The sequence below is a fragment of the Talaromyces amestolkiae genome (assembly GCF_001896365.1).
Source record: "Talaromyces amestolkiae strain CIB chromosome Unknown scaffold16.1, whole genome shotgun sequence".
In the NCBI taxonomy this organism is placed as follows: Eukaryota; Fungi; Ascomycota; class Eurotiomycetes; order Eurotiales; family Trichocomaceae; genus Talaromyces; species Talaromyces amestolkiae.
This window is the reverse complement of record NW_024468052.1, coordinates 205,161-225,907: the sequence shown is the minus strand read 5'-3', so window position 1 is coordinate 225,907 and position 20,747 is coordinate 205,161. Positions and strand designations below refer to the sequence as shown.

Below are 20,747 nucleotides of genomic sequence, written 5' to 3'. Positions count from 1 at the left end.
ATATATATGTACGTACGGTAGTATTATGGTGTCATACATATTTATACCCAAGAAATCCCTTTACATACCTCCTGGTTGATCCTAAGGAGGACAGATAAGTAGATCTGTGATTAATAGCCAATCAGCGTGATCCGGAATTACGGACCCATTTTAATAGCTTTTAGGGTTCCCCCCGGCCGTTCGCATTGGATGGGTGCGGTCCGTGCTGCATATAGATCTGCATGAAGAACCCACCTTCCTGTCACCTCGTTTTATGCATACGCACTCGCGGTAAGGCTTTGTAAGATGGTCTATCCCTGATCCCTCCATAACGTGCCTTCCATGCGTCAGACACTATTTTCGGAAATATACCATTCGGATATATATCCTTGTGTACCATCACGGTGCTAGTAAAGTCCTTCCAGCAGGAGGCCAAGATTCATGGATTTTCTTCGGGTGTACTTTCCTATAATGGTACTTGCCACCCCTACTTCGAGTCCCCTGTTCTTTCGTTATGTTATGTTTCGACGCCCTAGACTGGCCTGGGTCAAACACCAGAAATCCCTGAACGGCAAATGCAAAGTGGCATTCCGGGCTACTGCAGATATTCGTCACCCATGCTCTCGCCCCCAACTTTAGCAAAGGGGCTTGGTTATGTCGGGCATTGATGAATCACGTCCGAATGAAAAATGAGTTGCTGTGTTGGCTAAGCAAGTCTGGATCTTTGGCTTCCACTTTTTTGAGTTTTGATCTAATACCAAAGTAGCTATATCTCCGTGATATACATTAAGGCGTTATCTAAGGGTCTATGTAGTGCAGTTTGTAGATCAACTTGCGCATGAGGTACATGTGTTATAGAGGGTCTTGATTCATACTATTCTTCACTAATGTATAACGAAATATTTCTGACTATCGGTGCTAGTGGGTTTCTGGTATCTGTCTTTCAAGCATACACTAAGATTAGATATTGTTTCACATACTTGCCATCGCTGTTATACCAACACCCTTCAGCGATGGTAGGATACTCAGCTTGGAAATAGGCACCCTAGAATACGACACCCTCATCGATGATCAGATACTTGCGAACATCAGGGCCCGACACGTGCAGGAGCTGGACGATAAGCGATGTCGCGGAAGATTTTGCAGGGCCAATTGTCAAGTTATCCCCAAAAGAGTTGCTCTATACTGATATGTGTATTTATATCCATTGACATCAAATGTCATTTTGAGCTGTCACTTCCCATACTTAGATACTTCTGAATTATTCTTTAGAACCTCTCTATCTGTCAAATTTACTTGTACCAATACATATCAAGGCTTTCAACAACGCCATTAATCATGCCATCAACAATCTACGAGCCTGTGAAGCGCTTCACTACGCGTCTTCCTAAACCAGCGATTGTAAAACTGGCTTTACCTTTGGTTAGTCCATCTTAGATCAACTTTGATGTGGGATCATGCTAATATCAAGCAGGATGAAGCAACAAAGAGAAAGATAGAAACGAGCCGTGATGCCATTCGCGGTCTTATGTCCTATCAAACGTCCGATGACCGCTTGATGGTAATTGTCGGACCGTGCAGCATTCATGATACCAATGCCGCTCTCGAGTATGCCTCCCTACTTAGCAAGGCGGCCGAGCGGTTCCAACGTGAGCTCGTCATAGTCATGCGTGTTTACATAGAGAAGCCAAGGTCGACTGTTGGCTGGAAAGGGCTGATCCATGATCCTGATCATGCTCAGGATGTTGGAAATCCACAAAGCAGCACCCCCGACCTCTGTAAGGGTGTGTTTACAGCACGCAAGGTTATGCTTGAAGTCGCACAGAAAGGTCTTCCTGTTGCCACGGAGCTTTTAAATCCACTTCTTGTGTATTTCCTTGATGATGTTGTATCCCTCGGTGTTATTGGCGCTCGTACTACAGAGAGTCAGACTCACCGCGAGATGGCTAGTGACATGCCCATGCCAATGGGCATTAAGAATGGCACTGACGGGGGGCTCAAGGTCGCTATTGATGCCATGAAAGCAGCATCTCGATCTCACACCGTAGTGAGTATCGATGAAGATGCATCCCTGGCATTTCATATGAGCCGGGGAAATCCTGATACATTTGCCATACTCCGAGGAGGCAGCCAGGGCCCCAACTTTAGCCCTGAGCACATCAAAGCTGCTGAGGCTGAACTACTCCGTGCTGGGAAAAAGCCCGCTATCGTGGTTGACTGCAGTCATGGTAACTCATCGAAAGATTATCGTAATCAAGGGGCTGTTGCTGCTTGCTTGGCCGATCAGATTGCTGTTGGTGCCCCTATTATGGGGGTTATGATAGAAAGTAACATCAATGAAGGTATGTTCACGTAGATTGATCTCCATCATGATCGACTGGCTAATTGCATATTTGTGGTGTAGGCCGTCAAGATGTCCCCGAAAAAGGATCTAAAGAATGCCTGAAATACGGTGTCAGTATAACAGATGGCTGTGTAGGATGGCTTGAAACGGAGTCTATTCTTGAACGTCTTGCCGCTGCTGTTCGTCAGAGACAAGAGGCCTCCGCTACATCCTCCCCAGTCGGGGAGTCGATTGTTACCATGATTTCTGGGCAGCCTTACGAAGCAAAACTTGCAGTGCAAGAACATGCGGTAGAAGTTTTGGTTTGAGCTTTGTTACTGTGATTGATAGTTTTGTTTGAATTTAGACTGGATCGCGTGTGGTGAAATTTTTGATACGATTAATGGAAAATGCTTCTTAACTCTTTCTTAATCTTTTTTGAGCATGGAAGGCAAATTCAGGTTGAATTATTCAGGGCTGTCCTCGAATAAATGTAGAAAATTGCTTGGGCAACGCCCAAATCTCACAGCACCAACAGTGAGGTATAGTAAATAATGCGCCTTTCCGGTTGTGCTTTTCGGCACTTAAAGAACTGTGTTGCAGCCGATACATGCAATAGTGTGCCTGTTATAACTCTTCGTGATGTACTTGAAATAGCATTGAGGAATGTTTGTTACTATCTGGAATCCTATGTTGGTAATAACAATAATCATCTTTAGGCACACTTCTATCATGCAGTCAGTTGTAAATTGCGATTTATATTGTGTCGAGAGAGGTACATTACGTATTCAAATTCGCTGTTCAAGATTCAAGAAAAAAACAAGAACAAAAGAAAATTAGTCAAATATACACAAAATTAGCCCTATATAGAATATGTTTCCTAAACCAAAATACCTCGCCCGCCAGTAAGAATCTGATCAAAATTACCCGCATCTTTTGTACCACGAAGGGCCTTGAATTTCTTGCTTATCCATGCCCCGCTAGTAACAGCAGTTTCTTCAGTTGACGCAGATCGGGGAATGAGGGGGCTATCTAGAGGTCGCAGCAGTGTTTGATCCTCAGGCCGCATGAGGTATGCCATACTGTAGCGTTCAGGCATTGCGCAACCAGTAACAGGACCGACCCGATGAAGAGCACTTCTTAGTAAACCATTGGTCATCATAGTGATGCAGTCACCAATATTTACAATGGCATGGCCAGGTTTCGGCTCAACATAGAGCCAGTCAGACTCGCTATATGCACCTGGCTTCTGCATCACACCAGGTGGGAGAACCTGAAGACCAGGGGTCGTTGAAAACACGAAAGTCAGGCTGCCGAGGTCGGTGTGAGGTGTCTGAGGGATCACATCGGTGTTCGAGTTGGGGTGGTATTTCAATAGGCGCAGAATGTCGGGTGATGGGCGATTTAACCCTTGAAAGTCCTCAAAGCGTTGACCAGCAGGCATCAGAAGCGAGTCAGAGAGAGAGCTAAGTATAGTATGAGATGCAGAACCAAGGCCATCAAACAGGCCATAAAGGGTTGAGAGATGATCCGCAACCAATGGAGGATGAGGAAATGCCTCGTTTGACAGATGGAGGACTCCGTTACGAGGAATCTAAGCAATATCAGTATGTGTTATATGCAAAGTCATTAGTATTGTTGCAAATGAATTTGTCTTACCACCCAGCTTTCGAATCCATCATTCTTACCATCCTTGCCATTGCCGACAACGTTTCTACCTTTGGGTTTATAGCCGTTGAGTTTTAGACCAGAGATTTTATCCACGTCGAACAATGACTTTATTTCAGGGGAGTAATTGAACAATTCTTTCGAGAGTTTGAAGGTAGCATCAACATAAGATAGAAGTGAGGAGGTGTTTGGATGTGTGAGATCTAGATAGAAGAACCCATCTTGAATACAGGTTTGGAGTAGAAGCTTCTGTTCTGAGGCAGAGCCAACCTGGAGTTCGTATAAAGATATGGTGCGAAGATGTGCTTTTTTCTCAGGGGGGATTCGGACTTCTGAGAGAGTTGAAGTCTGTTCCACGGTGGATTCAGGAGGAAACGATGCGGATGGAGACATGTTGAAGAGTGCTGAATGTTCAGAGTGTGTTGAAGTTACTCGAAGGAGAAATGTATGTTGCTAAGAGAAGCCAGTGCTTGTAAGTTATATCTAATTTTCAGTTTACCGGCTCATATAACATCCGAGACTCTTCACAAACGCGAGGTGTTTGTGAATAGCCTTGAAATAGCCTTGAATATCCGGGCGGAATAGTTTAGGCTTACGCATGCTCCAGACTCATGAGGGATCATTTCGATAAGGAGTCTCATATTGACTTGTCGAAGGGGAGTAGAATGAAGAAATTGATAACAACTTCGGGAAATATCCAATCAAATACCTCACCGGACCAACAATATGCCTTAGTGCGATATTTTATCTAACTGCGTCGGAGGCCTTCCTAAGTGAAGGGACGAGCTAAGTCCTCTCAAGCATAATACCCTGGCACATAGCCTCTTTTCAACCAGATTACACATTACAGGATCGCCTTCTTCACCATTTAGCGCCAGAATTACTTTCAGAAATGGTAAATCACGCATCTCAGGGAATTTCACCCTTCAAGAAATTCAATCATATTCCTTGCCATTAAAACAGAACTATCACTATCGACTTATCTCTAGCATTTATCTTCTGATCCACACAATTATATTGTGTGATGGCCGTAAACAACCATGAGCTACCCACTACGAACCCCTTTAAATCTTTACTAGACTTAGGGCTAGAATGGAACCTTAAAAATCAACCATTCCCACCTAGGTAGGTATACTATTGAGCATTAGTCATTCATAATCTTTCTCAATAATGACGTTCTGGACATATAGTATGTATCGATATAGGTAGTACGTAGCCGTATCTATCTTTAAGCTTAAAGCCCCATGTAACTAGTATCTGGAATACTAGCACGTCAACCCGGGAACCAATTAAAGGATCTACATATAGGCAAGCCCGCAGATGCCTTGACATAGTTAACTGACCTGCCTGGTTTATGTGCTAGTAAGGATACTGAGGAAGTCAGAAACTAGTCAGTATCGAGTTGTTCAATGATGAAACTAAAAAAGCCACCGAATGAAAACACTTGCATTAGCTCGAATCAATATTTGAAATGAGAATAAAACACTTATCAGTCAATCAAGGTAGTGTTAGAATTTTCATTTTCGGGGGAAACTTAGACCGTGAACAGGGGTCTGATAGTTGGCCACATGTACTCGTGTACCGGAATTATTTCTCCATCTAGCCAGCTAAGCGTACATATTCTCTCCCGCAAACATTTCTCCTTTTGGCTTATCTGAACCTAAAATGTCTGGAATAACATAATGTCAACTCTAAATTCGGGCGTGTACTTTCTTTCTCTACCAGGAAAGTGGTGGTAACTGGCGTAATAGCTGCGACGGATTTCGATACATATGCATGAAAGTAAATTGACGGCTACTACCCGAGGTTTTTTTTCTGCATGAAGGAGGCCACTGTATGGTCCCTGAATTCAGAAGTGTTGATACTCGGCTTCTTATCTCCCCGCCTGAGATTGAAGGTTCATTATACACACTTTCTGAGTGTTTTGTGCAGGCCCTCATACGATGATTTCGTACCTGAAGAAAAAATTTAACCCGACAAAGCCAGTTGCTCCTAAATTCGAGGAACAAAATTCCACAGTCGATATGGGAAGTTACAGCACGATGGAGTCGAGAATGGTAAACATTGGGACTCATTCCCTTTGTCTCTACTCGATCGGACCATCTCCCACCCCAGATGTCAAGAAGCCAGCCGTGCTTTTAATGTCAGGGCTGGCCTGTAGCAATCTAGGATGGGCTGCAGTCATTCGTCTTCTGTCTCCCTACGTTCATATCTACTCTTATGACAGATCTGGTTATGGTTCATCCGAACCAACCCCTCTTCCACCTTCTGCGGAGAATATTGCTTTAGAACTGGATCTTCTAGTCCAGAATGCTGGAATTAAACAGCCCTTGATTCTTGTCGGACACTCGTGGGGCGGTATTACTGCACCCGAATACATTTTGCGGGTTGGCATTTCGCGTGTGGCCGGTTTGGTCCTTGTGGACACAAACCAGGAGCGTACACTGGAAGTCACTGATTGGAGAGATTCAAATATTGAAGCTCTATCAAAAGATATCGACTACTACACCGCTCTTGGAATACGTAAAGAGCACAAGTTAACGACCGAGGAATTCTCCTTGTTGATGGGTGAATTGGTTAAGCCGCATCACATAAAGGCCGCGGATAGGGAGAGAATAGAGTACCCGCCAAGTCTTCCAAAGCTTGCTGAAAAGAATATAATGAAGATGAATCCGCCACTACTTGGAAATCGACCCCTTTGTGTCGTCATTGGAAGATCGGGCCGAGACTATCAAGGATTGTATGATGCAGGTGTTGAGAAGGGAAATGGGACGGAAGAGCAGCGGAAGAGAATGAGAGAATTGATTGAGACGTGGAGCGAAAAGGAAGAGGCTCTTCAAAGAGAACAATTGGTATACTCGACCAAGTCAAAGGTTCTGATTGCCGAACAAAGTGGTCATAGAATTGAATTGACCCAACCGGAAGTTATTGCAGAAGCGGTGAAATGGTGCCTAGAAGAATACATACCGGATAACTAGACATAAAAATGTTTTTTTTTTTTTGTTTCCAGATTCATTTAGTTTAACAGCGGGTCTAAGACTAGATCAATTGTGCACTTGGTACAGATGCTCCTAACATTTTAGAGAAAACACAGAGGACATTTTGTGTCTAAGTCACATCATCATTTCAACTTTAATGCGCAAAAAGCTTGTATTTGCAAAGGCTATGTATATGAACGTCTAGATATCACTCGTCTTTTGAGCAACGAGTGTAGTAATCGGCACCTCAAATATAACGCCCCTCTTACCCATTTCTATGGCTTTCTTCCGGTAATCCTCCGCTGTCTTTGCCGCTTCTTCTTTGCTCTGTCCCTGTCGAAACGACATCATCTCCATGAAGAGGGGTATTACTCGAGAGTGCCATTCCGCCACTAGGTCTCTGATCTCAGGCCTTTTGTGTGACGCACCCGTGTGATCGGTTACCTGCACCTTCTCCATGGGCAAGCTCTGAAGAGCTTCTGCTACATTTCCCGTGGTATCGTAGGAAAATCCAGACTCTCCATGAAACTTGTACATCATTTCACCCTCACGTGCCAAGGATAATTCACCTTCCCCGGAGGGATAGATTATCTCCCAGCCGTTGGTGTATGTCCAATCAGTCCACTGGAGATAGCCACCGGGCTCTGTAAAGATGTTTATGAGTAGCTGCTCAGGACTCAGAGGAAAGATGATTCTCACTTAGGATCTCAACGAGGTTCTTTGCTATAGTTTTGATTTGTTCGATTGTTACAGCGACAGTAAGAAGTCGCACATGTACAATGTCAAAGCTTCCATGATATTCGGCGGGAAATGAGGTTGTTGCATCCCAGACAAAAAATTTGTTGCTTGGAGCAGGATTTTTGGGGAACTGGTCAGCAGAGATATCAAATCCTACTGTCTCTGGAGCTTTGTAACCTGCTTCGGCAAGCTCAGCTGTCACTTCTCTCAGCCAGACTCTAAATAGAGAGTTAGCTTTGCTCGGTACTAAGGATGCGGAAGAGAATACTCGTACCCAGTACCGGTAGCAATATCTGCAATCCTGGAAATATTCCCCTTGGGAATAGACGGGTCAAGAACATGGCCACCCCTGACAATTCTGATAATATTGCTCTGCTGGTCAAGTCTATAAGATATCAGTACGTGTTACCAGTCATAAGGTTGCTTAAGATCCCTACCTGTCTTTCTCTGCTTCGTCTCTTTTACTTAGCATGTATAATTCTTGTTGCTCGTGCTTAGGCACTTGTACATCAATAACGGATGATGCCATTGTTGATCCTAATGTAGAAGAAAATCACAGTTCGTGTGTTTTCGTTTAAATTCGCAATTTCAAGTTTAACTTCACTGTGGAAGATTATTTGGCCCTGAATCGTGTTAAATAATCAAGAATAGCTTGAAGATAACCGCATATCAGGAGGTACAATACATGTCGTGAGTGAATTGGTTTACAAGCTCAGAAGAATATGCATGATGGAACTTGTTGCATCATTTGATTGGTTCTTTGAAGATAATACCAAGAATATGTCTTGACCTAGTTGAAGCACTAGATATTTCTGTATTAGGGATTATGTCCGATATTATGCATGTATGTATGTGGGATTTAGGGCTGGTGCTATATTGGTATCCGGCATTTGGGGCCAACGACTAGCAAGGGTTAGAGTCGTAGCGCATTAATCCAACTATAAGATATTAACACACCCCCAGAGATATTGAATTTATGTAGAATCTAGAACAGGAAGCTTGTTTTACCACTTAGTGTGCAGATCAGCGATATGCATAATACTCCTTGTGCATACCTAGAGAGGAGTTTCTTGCGAAACGTGAAGATCTGCGAGTGTACGTGCGTAAGGCTTGTAATGCCACCTAGATACGAGATGCATCTCGGGCAAAATATCGCTTCAACTATGAGATCCCATCAAACTACAGACAATAATAAATGATTCTTTGCCAAGCGCTCATGGTCAATACTCACCAAGTCTTACATTGAAAACTTTCCTATTTAGGAACGCGATATGCATACTTTGGCACTTCATTATCATCTGCCACAAGCGCTCAAGGCTGCATTATCCGTAAGCCACATAAATCTTAATGACGAGTGGCAATGCAAGGCTGTCTATATGCATCACCCTCACATGCATGGGTCTCAGGTGTAGCTCTGCAACGTCGGATGAATCTTGGTCCATCTTCTTAATAATAGCGATTGCGAAAACAAATGCGTGCTTTCTGGTCTTTTAGCTTTGGAAGATGCTTAGAACTGAGCAATCTTCTGGATCTAACTTACTACTCCAGAAGATATTGGACGACCTTGGAAGATGGGCTCCTTACCAGCAGATTTTTTTGTCAGCTCAACAGCGTTTACCAAAACCACGCATATACACAAGTACAATGCAATTGATCCTACTTCTGTAAGCCTCTTGCAAAATGGAAAGGTCGTGATCGTGACTGGAGCCAACCGCGGTTTGGGGCGCAAGGTATGTCATTACTTGTACTTGGAAAAGAACGGACTGAATATGGCGGCTGATCTTTACAGTCCTTTGCTACTGCATTTGCTCGAGCAAACGCTAAAGCTATTATTCTGGTTGCTCGCAGTATTAGCTCCCTAGATGATGTTGAAAAAGATATCAGTAGGATCAATCCTGATGTACAGGTTCTGAAAGCCGAAGCAGATATAACGGATCTTGCTGCTGTGGAAGAAGTCTACCGCAAGGTCAAGGATACGTTTGGCACTGTCGATATCTTAGTCAATAATGCCGGAGCATTTGTTTCGAACGGATCTCTGGCTGACGCTGAGGTGAAGGATTGGTGGAAAGATTGGGTAAGTGATTTTGATCAATCCTACGCTGAATCATCTTCTTCTGACGAAGCTTTTTCGGAATAGGAGGTCAACGTAAAAGGAACCTTCCTCATGACCCAAGGGTTTTTGAAACTTGTTGGACGTGAAAAATCGGCTACTATTATTAATCTAGCAACCAGTGGCAGTATCGGGATCTATCCGAATATCTCTTCTTATACTGTGTCAAAATTAGCGGCCATCCATCTGCAAAGATTTGTTTCTGCCGAGAACCCAAACGTCACGGCGATGGCTCTTGACCCATGTTTGGCAGACACAGATATGCTACTTGATGATTTCAAGACAATGAACCTGATTGACTTTGACTTGATTGGTGGAGCTGCCCTTTGGCTTTCGACAGACCAAGCTAAATTCATGAGTGGAAGGCTGTTCAATGTTACCTGGGATGTTGAAGAGTTGATTGAGCGGAAAGAAGAGATACTCAAGGAAAATCTCCTGGTGTTTGGGTTTCAAGGAAGACTAGGTAGTGACCAGTTCCAATGATTGCAGCGCTAGTATCCTTAGATAATGCCAGTGAGGTTCCGTATTTGGAAGTTTGAACTAGAATGGAGAACAAACAGTACATTCACATCTGAAAGTGTCTGGGACCCTTGTAGGTATAACATTGAATTGTCCACGGGTAGAAAGATCTAGTCTAAGTTGGTTGTCATGTACCTAAGCAGGGCTTCGGACTGCCTTACTTCTAACATCAAGACCTCAAATGTTATGTGTTTAGACTACCTAGGTACCAGAAGGAATTTGGGTAGATTGAATCTATAATTGACATCAAATCTCGTTGTGGTATTTCATATAATCATTTCGCAATTCAGTCTAATTCTAACCAAGCGCTAGGTATGGCCATTCGTATGACCATTTGTTAGGGACGATTTCCTCCCAGAAACGACTTCCATAATATCCACAATCTGTTGGACTGAAGGTGTGTCATCTGAGCGCCACGCAACATGTCCATCTGGACGTACGAGGACGAAATCTTTGCCCCAGATCTTTCGCGCATGATGTTCATCGATGAGCTCAACAGTCTTCAATGGCAAACCAACCATGTCTGTGGCCTTCTTGAAGGATTCTGAAACAGCATGATTAATCTGCTCAGACTTTTGAAATGCCATAAGAGTCCACCACAACCCATAATGATCAAAAATTGGGGTAGGGCCATCTTTCAGCCAGACATGGGGAGCTCGAGCTCCCGGCCATGTGGACGGCGTGTACTGTAGCGGATTCCATCTCGGTTCGGCGGACTTATCAGAATCTTGGACAATAATGTCGGATTTGAGCCGCTGGTCAAGTTCTCGTCCAAAGAATTTGCCATGATTACCAATGTCTCTAATCATTGCACCGATTTTTGCGCGAATAGCTTCACCTTCGGGAGTTTCTTTGTCAATGACTTCCAAATTCTCCGCGACTAGATCAGAGTATGACATCTGGCGACTAATGTGGCCACCAACCGCCTCTATAATCTCCATAGCAATAGGCCGCATCTCAGTGTTGTAGGATTCAAGCAATTTGCTTCCACTAAATCCATTCAATACGGCTGCAAGTTTCCAAGAGAGATTCCACATGCCCAATATTCCGGTATTGAGAGAGTGCCCTCCATGAGGAGGGACTGCATGGGCTGTTTGAGTCTTAGTGTCAGCTTTGCTCAGTTACCGACAAACTATGTAGTCCACTAACCAGCATCACCCACAAGAAATATCTTGCCTGATGGGGTTGATAGCGAATTTGCGCAGCGGAATCTCGGCTGCCAGACCGAATGAGCCAGGACCTTATCGATTTTGAATTTCCAGGGTTCGCCAATGCCGCCGAGGTTAGCTTGCGCCACTTCCACTGGATCTAAATTGCTTGTATCCTCGTTTTCACCGAAGATATGGTGGCTCGCAAACAAATTGCCCGCATTTGTATCAACAAGGAATCCCTTTGGAGTAACAACGTGCCAGAAATGTCCGAAATGGCGGCGCTCAGCAAGTTCGTCGGATTGGATGAAGGTCATGAATAACTTTGCAGGGCTGATTGAGAACGTCTATTTAGCACGGTTTCCTTGCAAGTGCACGAGCTTGACTTACAAATTATAGCCTGATGTCTGAATCCCAGCGCTTTTGCGGACAGCACTTCGTGCGCCGTCGCTTCCGACGAGATATTGACTTTTGATTGTATGTTCTGTACCATCCAACGACACAAATTTGCTAGTCACGCCGGTGTCATCCTCACTGAGCGACTCGAATTTCCACCCGAATCTACTCGTAATAAGCGGTTCATCCAAACATTTCCGCTTCAGAAATGCCTCGAGAATAATCTGAGAGCTTCTCAATGGTGGCTCAACAGGCTGAGTTCCATCGTTCGTAGTCATAATTCGTTTTCTCCAGGTCTTGTTTCCGTCTAAAGGCTAAATTTTACATTAATCACTTTGGAATATACAGCTGATTCATCACTGAAACGTACCCAAGTAAACAGATGATGTCCTGTTTCCCCCATCCCAGTGGTGAAAGGGGTCACCCAGTCCGGCAGCTCCTCTTTTGGTCCGAGTCGACGATACTCATCCGCAAGACCCATGAATCTCAAGATTTCCATGGATCTGATATTTGTTACGTCCATTTTTGGCATACGAATTGTATCCTCATTTTGCTCTACGAGAAGGCTTGAAGCTCCAAGTTGTGCCAGCCTGAGCGCAAAGAGCATGCCAACTGGCCCAGCTCCAACCACCACTACCGGTGCCTCGAGATGCGTGGATTCGGTCATATCTGCTATAACTTGAAGCAATTTCAAAGGTATAATTTTTGAATATTTGCTAAGTCCACTTTCATAGAAAAAAAATGATCTTTGTTAAAATCAATTTGGCTTTTGCACACAGGTAGCTTCAGCTGAGCTTAGCTTGATTGCACAATTCGTTACACCCTGTAGCTCTATGAAAATCCTTAGCTAGCTTTCCTCCTATGCTATCTTGTAATACCCAGGGAAAATCATACGGCGTTGATTTGCAGAAGATTTCCGTCGTTATCTGCCACTAGACAATCTGCATCTAAACAATTACTTTAGTCATGCAGTTCTTCTGGATGTCGCACTATAATAGAATCGAGATGCGCGACTAAATTAGTCGAAACTTTATCAAATGAACCCTATATGAAGATTTACATGCATTATACCGCAAATATTTCTCCATTTAGTCAATTAAAAGCAAACATTATGCATATGTCTGGAACACTCCCTAAGCCGTGTCGGATCCACCTTGTTTGTACAGGGTTGTGATAAGATATATCCTAGGGTGGGCTACGTATTTATAATTGTTCATCTTATCAGATATGAATAATAAAGAGTCAAATATCACCTAGAAGAGTATGGATTCAACGATGTGGCTTCGGGAGGCCGTCTGGCGTTATGCATGTAAGAACCACACTACTTTTCAGAAATGTTGTGCATGTTTACTAGCTACTGCAAGTGATCAACTAAATAGTCTCTTATCGTTAAAGCTCAAAAATATGCCGCAAAAGTTTCTTCAATTGGTTATATGACATCAATAATGTTACATTCTTCATCAGCATTTCTTGCATATGTTGAGACCGGGGTTTAGCGCCTAGCGCCGCATGACATCCTCATGCATATAACATGGATGGTATGGGCCCTTAACAATTTTTAAACAAGGGCGCATCGCGCATAAGCGGAAGGAAAGAAATCGCCGAAAGTTGTGCATCCCGATACCCTTCCATGAGACCTGTGATGATATCGACCCGCAGAATCGAATATGGCTTCGGACTTCCCAAAGAGGAAACCATGAGTCGCTAACAATCTCACGGTCTCACTACGACCAATTACAGTTGGTCGAGCAAACATTATAGAAAGTTCTCGTAACGACTTGTGGGCTTATCTGAAAGCGACTCTTTTGCCGTAGGACTGAGCAGGAGCATCACGCAATCACCCAGATTTTGAAACTCCCAAACAGCTGTATTCAAGTCTATTGCATTTACGTGCGACGCGGCACTCTTTATATTCAAATTGTACACTACCAATTCTACATTCAAATGGGCATACTATGTGGTAGGACTTCCAGATCAAAATAGTCATGGCAACTCCCGAGTCGCCTTTACACCTCATCGTCATCGGCGGCGGCCTCTGCGGTCTTTCAGCAGCCATCGCAACCCGGATCGCCGGCCACAATGTCACAGTCCTAGAAACCGTACCAGCCTTCCGCGAGGTCGGCGCCGGCCTCCAAATCACACCCAACGGCACACGCCTTTTGAAGGCCTGGGGTTTAGCTGATACTCTAGGACCTCAAGCTGCTGCTCCCAAATATTTCCGCATGCGCAGGTATAATGGTGATTTACTTGCTGAACGTACCGCGTATATAGAGGAGATAGAAGGGCGGTATGGATCGCCGCTGTGGTGTCTGCATCGTGCAGATTTACAGGCTGCGATGGCGGAGAAAGCGGAAGAGTTAGGCGTTGTGATAAAACTTGGATGTAAAGTTGAGAGGGTGGATTGGGGTAAGGAACAGGCCCGCGGGCAAGAACAAGAAGAAGCTGAGGTGAGCGTAAGTATAGAAGGTGGTGAAGAGGTAAGAGGAGACGTTGTGCTCGCTGCAGATGGTATCTGGTCAGAAACTCGACAAAGTCTGTTAGGCAAGGAAGTAAGGCCGAAGCCTACGGGTGATTTGGCGTACAGGATCCTGCTAGACCGAGAAAGCATCAAAGATGACAAGCTGAGAGCTTGGCTCGACTCACCAGGTATCAATATCTGGGTTGGCCCTGAGGTACACGCGGTGGGTTACTCTATCAAAGGCGGTCGATGGTTGAACGTAGTACTTCTGGTCAAAGATAACTTGCCAGAAGATGTAATGAAAGCAGAAGGAGATTTGGCTGAAATGAAAGCAATTTTTCAAAATTGGGACCCTGTGTAAGCAACACTGCTTTGCTTTTTTTTAATTGGGGTAATAATAACGGTTTGCTTAGTTTGACTCGATTCTTGGGACATGTTGAGAAGGTTGACAAATGGCGCCTGAACTATCGTAAGTGAAGGGGTTCCTCATATATGACTTACATCTAATGTTCCCCAGTTGAACCGCTGCCTTTCTGGAAATCGAAGTCCGGCAGATTTTTATTAGCGTCAGTATAAGCCCTTTCACACAATCCTTATTTTAAAGCTAACATGAACCATTACTTGACAGAGGCGATTGCGCTCATCCCATGCTACCTTATATGGCTCAAGGCGCCAACTCTTCCCTAGAAGACGGCGCAACAATTGGAGCCTTACTTTCCAAAGTGAAGAGAAGAGACCAAATCGGCGCTGCGATGGCCATGTACGACTCAATACGACGACCTAGAATAGACCAGCTCGTCCAGGAGACGTTCAAGCAGGGCAAGGAACATCATTTAGCAGATGGACCGGAGCAAGTCAAGAGAGACTTCTTGCTTAGCAAATCTTTTGAGAAGCTAACAAGTGGCGAGAAGACCTGGTAAGCTATCATTTTGGTGCGAATGACAGGGAGAGCTTGACTGATGGGATAGGACGCACCCTAAAATCCAACCTTGGATATATGGATATGACGCATATGCAGAGGTCGAAAAAGCGTACGCCCTGCATCCTTTCTAGAGCAATACGGGTATTCTACTATGATCAAGAATGTAATGTGTACGGATTGGGATAATATCGGTTCTGCATGCCTTGGATCATTTTATGTTCTTATCATCCAAATAGCCACCTAACATATCCGTTGCAATAGCAGAATGGCATCATAAAACATGTCTTATTTAATGACGGGAAGTATATGGATCTTTCAGCTCATAACCTTCTGGTAAAAGCTGTCTTTCCAAAATGCCCCATAAGAAACTTTCTACCGACAACGTACATACATACACAACGCCGATGCAAATTCTCTTATTTGATAGAAAATGTCTCGCCTCTCCAAAAGCTTCTGTTCTTGTTCACGTGGTCAAGCCCCAAGGTATCATTAGCTTCCGTGGCCACGTCTGAGAGGATGTCATCTACCAGCTTGTGTTAGTGTGTAGTTATCATGTCAAGGGAATCGTGCACATACCATCTTCTAGATATCTGGGATTCTGGTAAATCCCGTGAGGAACAACGGCAAACTTGATCTTCTCAAATTGTTTGCCCTTGATGCCAGTTCGTTTCGATAATCGTTCTTTGGTCTGCTTGAATATCTCGCCCTACAAATATGTTAGTCACGTGTCGTCAGTCTGTATAGAAGCAACGACACTTACAGGTTTGACGACGAATTTGAAAGGAATGCCATGCGACTTGGTGGGTTCCCGGTCGAAATTGAATGCCGTAATGAGGCGCTCATCGCCTTGCATATTGAGCTCTTCCTCTGGGATTTTCTCCGCGTAAAGCGACACGTATTCATTCAATCCAGTGATAGTAAGGTCATGTCGGAGTTCCTTGTGAAGCTTGCCATTCTGTGCCTCGTAGATTCGGACAGCCTGCATAAATTCATCATCGAGATCTGCTTTCTTCTGAAGAGCAGCTAACACGTCGCTGACAGTGCCTGTTCTAGGTACTAACAGCTCATAAGCGGTCTGCGCGTGATACATGTCAGTCTATACAGAATTGCAATATATTAAGAAATACACGTACCTCTTTGTTGATACCGTCAATGAGCCAAGTCACTTTCAGCGTCTTCTTAGTCTCGTATTCACTAAGACTCGTGTCGAGAACTTCGTAGTAGAGCGCATCTGGCAAATGCATACTGTATCCATAACTTCCATACTGTCCGTTTAAAATCTGATATAATGTCTGGTTGCTCGTTCGCTTGATGGGTGGTTTTGGTTTCGCGTTGGTTGCGAGCACAGGATAAAATCGAAGATGGCTGTAATCGATGCCAAGATGCTCGCCAACTTTCTTTGCGAATTGATCGTATGTCATCTTTCGACTAAGTGTGAGGACGAACTCGTCTCCCTGTCTCTTCAGAGGAGCGAATTTCACTTTCATGCGATTTAAAAGATAGTCGTAATACTGCCGAGTCTCAGTATATAGTGCGGTAGGAGGGAGGCTAGAATGTAGTTAGTCCTGACGAACACGTGTGTCATCATATTGCAAAAACTGACTCGGCTTCTTTGTACGCTCGTTGAAAGGTAATGATATCTCCGTCCTGTATTTCAGACTGTTGGAAAGTCTGTTTCGGCTTCATTGGGTCAACCATTGTGTGTTTGATTTCCTTGTAGAAAGGGAAAAGTATTAGCTTATTATGTTCAAAATTGTAATTGATCCAAACATACTTCAAAAAGTAGAAATTCGGTTCCCGCTGTCCAACCCATCTTTTCTAGAATCGTTGGTGCAAGATCTGCCACTTTTTGATTCTTACGAACATAGACGGATCCAACACCTGTCAAAGTCTGACTAGGCACGTCGAAATGTTTCAAGAAAATGAGGACAGAGGAGCCAGCCTCTGGCCACGACACAGTGCCATCTGACCCAGCTTCACCAACTTCCATCCACACTTTGAGAGGATTGTTCTTGGTGGAAAGTCGGCTCCAGGCTTCCTCCATGGTCATATCTGTGTTCTGGATTACCTGATCAGGACGGATTGTCTTGTTTTGTCGGTTTACCATAACCCAAAGGCGGACTTGTTTCGGATTCAGCCCTTTCTCCTCAGCAAGCTCCTGAGCGAACTCGCTAACCTTCTTTGCACGAAGAATGCGATATGACTTGGGTAAGGCGGCATCTCCACTTGGAAGATCAGAACTAGTCAGATCAAATCCATGATGGGCTCGGAAAGTCGTGTCATCAAGCACCCCGACATTCATGTATAAGTGGGCTTCCTCTCTTTCCTTCCTTCTTCGGGCCAATTCAGCACGTTCTTCTACTAAGCGTGTTTCTGTAACTACTGTCAGCATATCGACAATTGACAAGAAAAAACGACCTGTATGAGTCCCTACCTATGTGTGATGGGACACTTTCTTTGGTTATAGGAAGTAACACATCGTCCAGTCGTGTTTTCCGAATATAGACCAACATGTATGCATTCATCGAGCGCTTTGTGGACAAACCTCTGGCGTATTGCTGCTTCATAGCCATTGAACCGTTAGATAAATCATATTCTCCGCCGAAATTTTCCTCGAGAACTTCCTTGTCAGTAGCACGAATGACTTTATCATCATCAAAACGATAGAAATTGCCATCCTTCGTAGGCTTCAAAAATGCATAATAATGGCCGGCATTGAAGTCTCCACTGTGTACAAGAACTCCATGAAGCTGATACTCCCAGGACTCGGATTTGTCTGCTTCGTCTGAAAGATAAGGACTGAGATCAATGTCCATGGGGAAGGTGTGACGGTCATTGATTTTCATCATGGCATCCCTGTTGATGTCGTACTCAAATCTTTTCAAATGGAGATGTAAAACCGGAGGAAAGCTCTCAAATATCACGCCTTTCTTGGCATCCTGAAGACCATATGGCGAGCCAGCATCATACTTGTTCTCACCTTCAAGCGTTTCGACTTGTATGTAGTCTTTGAAGCTGTCGTCCAGTGTCTTGTTGCCTCGAACGTTGAGTTGGATGTCCCAGAAATCTTCTACACGAGAGGACTCATAGTTGACGTTAATACACGATAGATATGTTTTTGTCTTTCCGACGAATAGATCCGGTAGTGCTTTCTCGGCAGGCGTTCCTTTCATCTTTTCCTCGAGTCTTTCCATCAGTTTGCGACACAACTCTTGAACGTCTTGTTGTTCGAAAATTTGTCGAGATTCCCAGCCGAAAGACGCCGTGAGTTCTGTGGTAGAAACGGCAATATCACTAGTTTGAAGGTTGAAGAACAGCCGTTGTAAGGTCCATGCGCTATTTTCTCGTGTCGCCTCTTCATCCGTCGGGATTTGATATACAGCCTGCATACCAGCTCAACAATCATGTCCCACGTGTATCTAGTAGGAAGCTTACCTTTCTAAATGCGTTTGTAAAATACAATGACTGAAGCAGAGAGTTCAGATAGCATGTTGCGCCCTGGTTTCGCAGACCGACCATACCGGTTTCTTTCTTTGAGTCGTAGCTTAAAAGGTTTGTTAGATAACGTGTTCAGAAATGGCCAATACAGCAGCGTTGTCACATACTTTTGAAAGCTATGCCACAAAACTCCCGTGGGATCCTTCACGATCCGCACATAGGCAGTCACCATAGCCTCATCATTTTGAACCAGAGGAGTTCCTCGGCCCTCAAAGCCCATGTGGAAGAGCCTTCTCAGTTCGGCAAAACGTGTGAAGCCCCAGTCGGCTTCCTCGGCATTGAATCTATGCGTGGCAACTTGTGCGCTGTCAGCGGACGTAACTTGGTAGGAATATGAAATGCTTACCATGAGATATATGTATGGAAGGATCATTCACATTCCACAAGACCAATGAGAATTGTACACATGCATACCAGTTCTCCGGGGGATCTTTTTCCCAAGCTTGCTCGAGGTAAAATGAAGCATGATCAACCTGGTTGCCGTAAGGAAAGAAGAGAATTCGCCTAACAGTGTGTTAGGAACGATCCAAGCAGCCCGGTAATGAATGACCAAGACAATGCACGCACCATGGAGCTCCTCCGCATTCGAAAACAGGTCCATGTTCCTTCTTTTTCAACTTCCGCCAGTCCTTAATATGCCATGTGTTATAAGCCTCGGCTTCGGTCTCTAGTTCGGGGTCCTTTGGAAGGACTCGTGCCATCATAGCCGGAACTGTTCGAGCATTCAAATGTTAGGTTCAAACTATACGACATCGAAGCACCGAGCCTATTATTTTAGTCTTCGGAAGCGCTGGAAAGGGAGTGCCGTACAGTCATTTGCAAGTGGCTCGGACTCGGGKTCATCCTCGGAACCTGACCGAGACACGACGATAACATCGGTGCGGTCATTGTTGTTGTATTGGTCATATCCATCGTAGAGCATCTCGCTCTCCGAAAGCTATATCGGACGAAACGGAAAGGATGAAATTAGCAACTACTCTCGCGTGGTATCAAAAGATAATAAGGTTTTGAATATTGTAGAAGCTATTCAGGCTGAGTTGTTGATATGTCGGGACGGCGGACAAGTCAAAATTATCATAAGAACTGAAATCGCACTTACATTGGCCATGGAGGAAATGCTACCTCCGCACAATTACGGGGCACTAATGAGTGCACAACAGGAAGAAAATTCTCACAAGATAGACTCCCTCCAGCGACACGGTGGCTGGTCAAGAGATGAACGAAAGTATCGACAAGAGGTGGGAGGTGTGAGGTCTAGGAAGGCGGAGTGACGATGATTGCAGGAAAGAATCAGTAAATCTGGGCAGGGCCTCGCGCGCTAGTCTGTTTGCCGTTAGCCAAGTAGCACCATACTGTATTGATTACAATGTACCGTACAGTCATTTTCTTCTTTGTGGATGATCATCTCGTACGATTCTTGCGTCATGTCGGGAGTTGAATTGGGCTTTATCAGGTAGTGTCTTAATATGGCCATGTTATTGGCCTTAATTCTTGCATATGTCTGACTCTATGTAAATTCTTTCTGTGTCGAGTTCATCGTCAAAGGTCTGTGTCGGCAGTTGATAGCGATAAGGCTGTATGGTAATTTACAGATCTTACCCATACGCGCCCAAGCTCCCTGTACGTACGAACATCGTACTACCATTGGGCTTTTTCGATTCTAAACTAAAATCTAGAGAGGGTACTGAAACCTGGAATATCAAGCTTTCTATGATATGCATCTTGGCAGCCTGTCTCTATAAAAGACAAAGTATATTATGTATCAATACTTCTACTACTACATGCAGCATAGCGTGAAAGAGTTGCGGGGAAGTCACCTAGCAAGTTCACATGTCACGCTAAACACCTCCAGACCGCCTTGGCAGATATCCTCACTTTTTTAAGAGATTCCTGGTTAGTCCTTCAACTATGTTTTGCCTTCTACTTTCCCATCATACTAATGCTAGGTAATTGCTGAATGGCCATGTGTAGACCCATCAGGCAGCATTGTGCAGTCAACAGTACCTGCTC

The 20,747-nt window shown here is 44.4% G+C and overlaps 8 protein-coding genes across 8 annotated transcripts; 4 read left to right on the top strand and 4 right to left on the bottom strand.

Annotated features, from left to right (window-relative positions):
- Nucleotides 1-1,317: 1,317 nt before the first annotated feature.
- On the top strand, nucleotides 1,318-2,631 carry BHQ10_007609 (uncharacterized protein; the record flags this gene model as incomplete). The annotated part of the gene is made up of 3 exons (XM_040880323.1): nucleotides 1,318-1,401; nucleotides 1,454-2,321; nucleotides 2,384-2,631. 3 exons carry the CDS (start codon nucleotides 1,318-1,320, stop codon nucleotides 2,629-2,631), a joined length of 1,200 nt encoding a protein of 399 aa, XP_040736112.1.
- Nucleotides 2,632-3,182: 551 nt separating this feature from the next.
- Nucleotides 3,183-4,363, bottom strand: BHQ10_007608 (uncharacterized protein; the record flags this gene model as incomplete). Its single annotated transcript, XM_040880322.1, has 2 exons — nucleotides 3,183-3,896; nucleotides 3,962-4,363. 2 exons carry the CDS (start codon nucleotides 4,361-4,363, stop codon nucleotides 3,183-3,185), a joined length of 1,116 nt encoding a protein of 371 aa, XP_040736111.1.
- A 1,631-nt stretch (nucleotides 4,364-5,994) lies between these two features.
- On the top strand, nucleotides 5,995-6,948 carry BHQ10_007607 (uncharacterized protein; the record flags this gene model as incomplete). Its single annotated transcript, XM_040880321.1, has 1 exon — nucleotides 5,995-6,948. One exon carries the CDS (start codon nucleotides 5,995-5,997, stop codon nucleotides 6,946-6,948), a length of 954 nt encoding a protein of 317 aa, XP_040736110.1.
- A 201-nt stretch (nucleotides 6,949-7,149) lies between these two features.
- Nucleotides 7,150-8,215, bottom strand: BHQ10_007606 (uncharacterized protein; the record flags this gene model as incomplete). Its single annotated transcript, XM_040880320.1, has 4 exons — nucleotides 7,150-7,592; nucleotides 7,648-7,904; nucleotides 7,961-8,071; nucleotides 8,124-8,215. 4 exons carry the CDS (start codon nucleotides 8,213-8,215, stop codon nucleotides 7,150-7,152), a joined length of 903 nt encoding a protein of 300 aa, XP_040736109.1.
- Nucleotides 8,216-9,257: 1,042 nt separating this feature from the next.
- Nucleotides 9,258-10,279, top strand: BHQ10_007605 (uncharacterized protein; the record flags this gene model as incomplete). The annotated part of the gene is made up of 3 exons (XM_040880319.1): nucleotides 9,258-9,416; nucleotides 9,476-9,760; nucleotides 9,824-10,279. The coding sequence occupies 3 exons, from the start codon at nucleotides 9,258-9,260 to the stop codon at nucleotides 10,277-10,279; spliced, it is 900 nt and encodes a 299-aa protein (XP_040736108.1).
- Nucleotides 10,280-10,623: 344 nt separating this feature from the next.
- On the bottom strand, nucleotides 10,624-12,526 carry BHQ10_007604 (uncharacterized protein; the record flags this gene model as incomplete). The annotated part of the gene is made up of 4 exons (XM_040880318.1): nucleotides 10,624-11,405; nucleotides 11,465-11,796; nucleotides 11,854-12,173; nucleotides 12,230-12,526. 4 exons carry the CDS (start codon nucleotides 12,524-12,526, stop codon nucleotides 10,624-10,626), a joined length of 1,731 nt encoding a protein of 576 aa, XP_040736107.1.
- Nucleotides 12,527-13,844: 1,318 nt separating this feature from the next.
- BHQ10_007603 (uncharacterized protein) lies at nucleotides 13,845-15,370 on the top strand (the record flags this gene model as incomplete). The annotated part of the gene is made up of 5 exons (XM_040880317.1): nucleotides 13,845-14,674; nucleotides 14,731-14,786; nucleotides 14,835-14,883; nucleotides 14,946-15,233; nucleotides 15,286-15,370. 5 exons carry the CDS (start codon nucleotides 13,845-13,847, stop codon nucleotides 15,368-15,370), a joined length of 1,308 nt encoding a protein of 435 aa, XP_040736106.1.
- Nucleotides 15,371-15,655: 285 nt separating this feature from the next.
- Nucleotides 15,656-19,659, bottom strand: BHQ10_007602 (uncharacterized protein; the record flags this gene model as incomplete). Its single annotated transcript, XM_040880316.1, has 12 exons — nucleotides 15,656-15,762; nucleotides 15,816-15,945; nucleotides 16,000-16,314; nucleotides 16,373-16,787; nucleotides 16,843-16,952; nucleotides 17,014-17,612; nucleotides 17,674-18,622; nucleotides 18,675-18,783; nucleotides 18,845-19,042; nucleotides 19,152-19,241; nucleotides 19,305-19,449; nucleotides 19,548-19,659. 12 exons carry the CDS (start codon nucleotides 19,657-19,659, stop codon nucleotides 15,656-15,658), a joined length of 3,279 nt encoding a protein of 1,092 aa, XP_040736105.1.
- Between the last annotated feature and the right edge of the window lie 1,088 nt (nucleotides 19,660-20,747).